We start from the raw sequence: 4788 nt of genomic DNA on the forward strand, positions 1-4788 counted from the left end.
CATTGGTTCCGGGTTCAAATCCCGGACATGGACGAACTTTTTGCTCAGCTGCGAAGCTTGCTTTCGAAGAAACCCGCGTGGGATTTCCTTCGTGGCTTCGTGCTACATTCGGGTGGATGTATATCTTTCCTTTCTGTTACCCTCTAATGGTGACTGCTTGCTCCTTTCCACATAATAGTAATAACTATAAGAAACATATTGTAAGATAAGAGGAAGCAACGTCATAGGTCCGCGAAATCTTGAGCGCAATTCGCTAAAAGGAGTAAATAAAGTTCGCGTGCAGTCCTATATGTACACGAACATACAGACATAAAACGCGAGGACGAGTTCGCACCACACACTACAGTGAGTCCCTACCTACACGCGTATACAGAGTAACACACTTACACGAGGCCACAATGCAGGCCGAGCGCCGAGCTCGAGAATAGGTGTACAATATGAGGGAGATACACGCATAAAATAATCCACGCACAGAGATAAGACAGTCAAAAGCGAGCTTCATCACCCGAGACGCAAAAAAAGAAACAACAACAGTACGACACACAAAATATACCAGCGCACACAAATACAAATAACCATTTATTTGAACGCTCGAGTATCCGTACACATGGCTAGATTGGATAAATCTTTTTTTATCCCACAGTGAACGCCACAGTGCGCAAATGCTATCAGGAGTGCAAGTGGCAGCGGATCTATTTATCCTTTACTTAGATTTCTTCGTGGGCTTTTTCTTTTGACCTTGTCACTCCGGATGGAAATTATTCTGTTCAGACCACTTGCCCATTGCACATGGGCTTTTTCTATTTCCCATTGACATTCATCCGCAGTATATCATATAAGCATTTGTGCATACACCAGCTCTAGATGATACTAAGTTTCCCTTGATTTCGAATTTCATCGCTTGAAAGAGAACATGAAGGGATAGACTGCTTCCACAAGTTCTATGCGAAGCCTCGAAGATATCTTGATAGGGAGGCATTGATACCATAGTGTATGCATAAAAAAGCTCACACAAGTTTTGAGTGGCTATAAGCTAAAATGTTGGGCTTAGTTTTACAAAGCACTAGCGCTTCTGCCGCACACATGAGCACTTTTGGTATTAAAAGCCTGTCGATAAACTCTTTCTGCAGGCTGTATGTCATACATACGGCCATACTTCCTCGTCCTTGGCTCTGTCGTGGACGGGGCCACCTGCTAGACCGATGAGATAACTGAGGAAAATGAGTGCTATAAACGCCAGCTCGATTTATCTGATGGCCTTGAACTTCCACTGTGCAGCGTGGTTGATTTGCATCTTATCTTCAGTGGCGCGCTTGGGATAAACAAAACGGAGGTTTGTCAAAGACCAGTTCTTAGTCTGCGGGCACGTGGACGCCTTCGCTAACAAAATCTGAGACATTCTTTTCCTGCTATTGCGCTGAATGGAAGCCATTGAACTCCCTTACGCAACGTATGTCGAGAACATCGCCCGATAGCACGTAACACCTTGATCCACAAATAATACTCTCGCACTCTCGAAGGACGCTTCCCAGTCGGCAAGACACAATGCGGGGGGAACTTCCTCGTCACTCGCTTCTTTTCGAAATGCTTCCTGTTACCGTGCTGCTTGCTTTTCCTTCAGTTTGTCCTGGTTGTGCGGCGAAGCTGATATAAGGAAGAAGTAATCGTGCTCGCCAACTTCCCAGCGGTTATGCACTTCCGAGGCTATTTTCGAGATCGTCTAATACTCTGAATAAAAAGTCGCTTTTCATTCGTTTTTGTTCGTGTGAAACGTAGGCGATAGGAAGCGATGCCACAGGGACCGCAGTTTCGTAAGTCCCGGAAAATGACACCAGCGTGCAAGGAGAAAATAGAAAGAAGAAAATATCGCCTGTCTATCATTTATTTACTTTAAGTTTCCTGTCACATTTACGCTGCAATAACCCGCCAGTTTTACAGCGTTGATCGACACTGTCTTAATGTCACACTCATGTCCTTCAGCAGCAATGAGTGTGCAAAATATTAGCGTGCGGACGTCCCAATGCATACAAATACAACAACTTGCGACATGTGTGACAGCCAAAGACGTACGAACGTTACGCCCGTGTGTCTATTCGAAACAATGCCGCACAGCTGGCTGATTTATTTCCTTCGAATCGACGAAGGGGGGGGGGGGGCTTGCATAAAATTCTCGTTACCGGGAGATGGTGGCAGCTGACTGGAGCTTCATTAGCTATGCGCCTTCTAGCGAAAGGACAGATATACTCGCGGACATCTTTTTGTGGCAATGAAGGGAAAACTACGGGCGCGTGGCTGCTGCACATGTGTCACGGTGCCAAGTAGTCCGCCAGCGTTTGACCGTGCTTGTGGTTGCTCGGAACAGACGTTGAATCGACGTTGCTTCAGATAAGACGTTTTCGCGTTTGGCCTGACACGGAAGGGAAAAGCCGCAAAATAAGTAAAATTTTACATTCAGTGGTGTGTTTTATCTTATTTAATTGTTGGTAATAAGGTGTTTATGTTATATCTTTCCCAGCTTAAGCTAACGTGGATTGAAACACGGCACTCTTTTCAGAAGCGCTCTTACTTGTGCGCATTTTGCATCCGTAGCTTTCCCTTCATTGCCACAGAAAGTTGTCCGCGAGTATAGTTTTGAATGTAGTTACCTCCCTATGCGTCTTATGATCACAGCGGCGGAACGCGGAACCGGTTCGTGCGGTGCATTCTCCGGGAGTTCTGTCGCACGCCAGGACGGTGCATGGCAGTGGGGCGGACGAAATGGAAGCTGCGTCTGATCTGTCAGGAAACGCACTCTCACTTCCTTCTTCCCCTCGCCGGATCTCCTCACTGGCGCGACCCCAATGGCTGCGGTCGGCGGGGAAGTCGGTCGTTTCATCCCAGCCGTGGCTCACACGGCCTGAATCAAGTGTTCTGTTGTGGAGAAAGCTCCCCCGCAAACGGCGTTCAAAGCACTCTGTCGCACCGCGAACAGAAAAGAAGCAGCACCGGGCAGCGGCGACGGTAGTCGCTCAGGGGCACGATGGAGTCTGGCGGCGTGACGGCGACCCTTACCGAGGCATGGCGTTACCTGATGTCCAAGAGGGACCCCAGGACCAAGGACATGCTGTTTATCGGTGACATACGCTTCATCGTCGCCGTGCTGGGGCTGTACTTGTACATCGTGTACCACGGGGGACCGCGGTTCATGCGCAACCGGCAGCCGTACAACCTCAAGCCGGCCATCATGGCCTACAACTTCTCGATGGTGGTGCTCAACGTGTTCTTCATGTTCAAGTTCTTCCAGCACTCCTTCTGGTACGGCGGCTACAGCGTCTTCTGCCAAGGCATGACACACTCAACCGACTATCACTCTCTCATGTTGCTTCACTACTCGTGGTGGTATCTGTTCGTCAGGATAGGCGATTTCCTGGACACGTTCTTCTTCTTGCTGCGCAAGAAGTACTCCCACCTGTCCGCACTTCATGTCTCGCACCACGCCCTGGTCGTCTGGAGCGGCTGGCTCTGGCTCGCCTTCGGAGGTGACGGCCAGGTGTTGCTCGGCATGTGCGTCAACGCTGGAATGCACGTGATCATGTACACCTATTACTTCCTGGCATGCCTGGGACCATCTGTGCAACAATACCTCTGGTGGAAGAAGTACATCACCACGATGCAGATCACGCAGTTCGTCGTGCTGCTCATTCACATCTGCATCCCGCTCGTCTATGACTGCGGATACCCGCGCATTATGATCGGCCTGGCCTTTGCGCAAGGCCTGCTGGGCTTGGTGCTCTTTATAAACTTCTACATTCATGAGTACATCAAGAGGAAAGGACGCAAGAGTGCTGCGAAACAGGTAGACAGTGACGTCGGCCAGACTCAGGCAACAGCACGGTCTCCCGGAGACAGGCCGAAGAAAGCCTAAGTTGCAAGACTCATTACAGTGTGGACATGTTTTGAAGACTAGCTTAGTGTGACTACCGTGTGAGTACGGCGTCGACGACGCCTTTGCACGCTTTGTTTTTTTGTTAAAGGCGATGTTTTCTATCCTGCGTTGGTGGGAACGCAAGCAGTTATTCCGAACAGCTTGTCTTTGAGCGGCGACTTATGTTTGGACAGTCTCGCGTGACGCTTTACTAGCAGGCATCTGATGTGCCGTAAACATCTGTCGGAATATTTTTTTCTCAGCGATGTACTTCATTCTCATTAGCCTCTCAGCGTTTTACAGCTTTCCTGTTGTGTGAATGAGTAGAAATTCCACGTAATACTATTGTTTTTACTATATTTTTGTTGTTGCCATAGCAGTGTGATTTTGCACGGTCCGCCTACTATTGTTTCACACCGCAAGCGACAAGCTACACCTGCATCATCTTGTTGGACTGTTTCATTTACCGTTATGTTGAGTTTCTTGCGAAAAGTCTATGCTTTGTTTTAATAAAACGGGTCGAACTATCTGATTCATTGTTTTCTTATTTCGCGGTCAGCCATTGTTGAAGCCGCATTCACGCAAGATTTCTTTTTTCGGAGCACTACCTATGCAACTGTGCAGAAATGCATCCTTAAATGGGCACTTAAGCACGTAAAATGGGCACGTAAAATGAGCACTTAAGCACTTCCAGTTAGTTTGCTTGGTGCCGCGAAGCACAACGTATTAAAAAAGCATTATGCTTCTGATCAACTTCAGGTATTCGGTAGATGTGGCGTTCTGGCGCTAAGTACGAGGTCACGGGGTCGATCCAAGCCACAATGGCCGTATTCCGATGTAGGCGGAATGAAAAAAAAAATGAGAAAGAAAACATGTATGCACCG

General features: G+C 48.1%; 1 protein-coding gene across 1 annotated transcript; it reads left to right on the forward strand.

Moving 5' to 3' along the window:
- Positions 1–2601: 2601 nt before the first annotated feature.
- On the forward strand, positions 2602–4436 carry LOC126536732 (very long chain fatty acid elongase 7-like). Its single transcript, XM_050183747.2, has one exon. The coding sequence runs from the start codon at positions 3020–3022 to the stop codon at positions 3902–3904; it is 885 nt and encodes a 294-aa protein (XP_050039704.1). The 5' UTR covers positions 2602–3019; the 3' UTR covers positions 3905–4436.
- The last annotated feature ends 352 nt before the right edge of the window (positions 4437–4788 follow it).

The sequence above is a fragment of the Dermacentor andersoni genome, chromosome 4 (assembly GCF_023375885.2).
Source record: "Dermacentor andersoni chromosome 4, qqDerAnde1_hic_scaffold, whole genome shotgun sequence".
In the NCBI taxonomy this organism is placed as follows: domain Eukaryota; kingdom Metazoa; phylum Arthropoda; class Arachnida; order Ixodida; family Ixodidae; genus Dermacentor; species Dermacentor andersoni.

Coding starts and splice junctions, on each gene's coding strand:
- LOC126536732 (XM_050183747.2), top strand. CDS start 3,020: ATGGAGTCTGGCGGCGTGACGGCGACCCTTACCGAGGCATGGCGTTAC.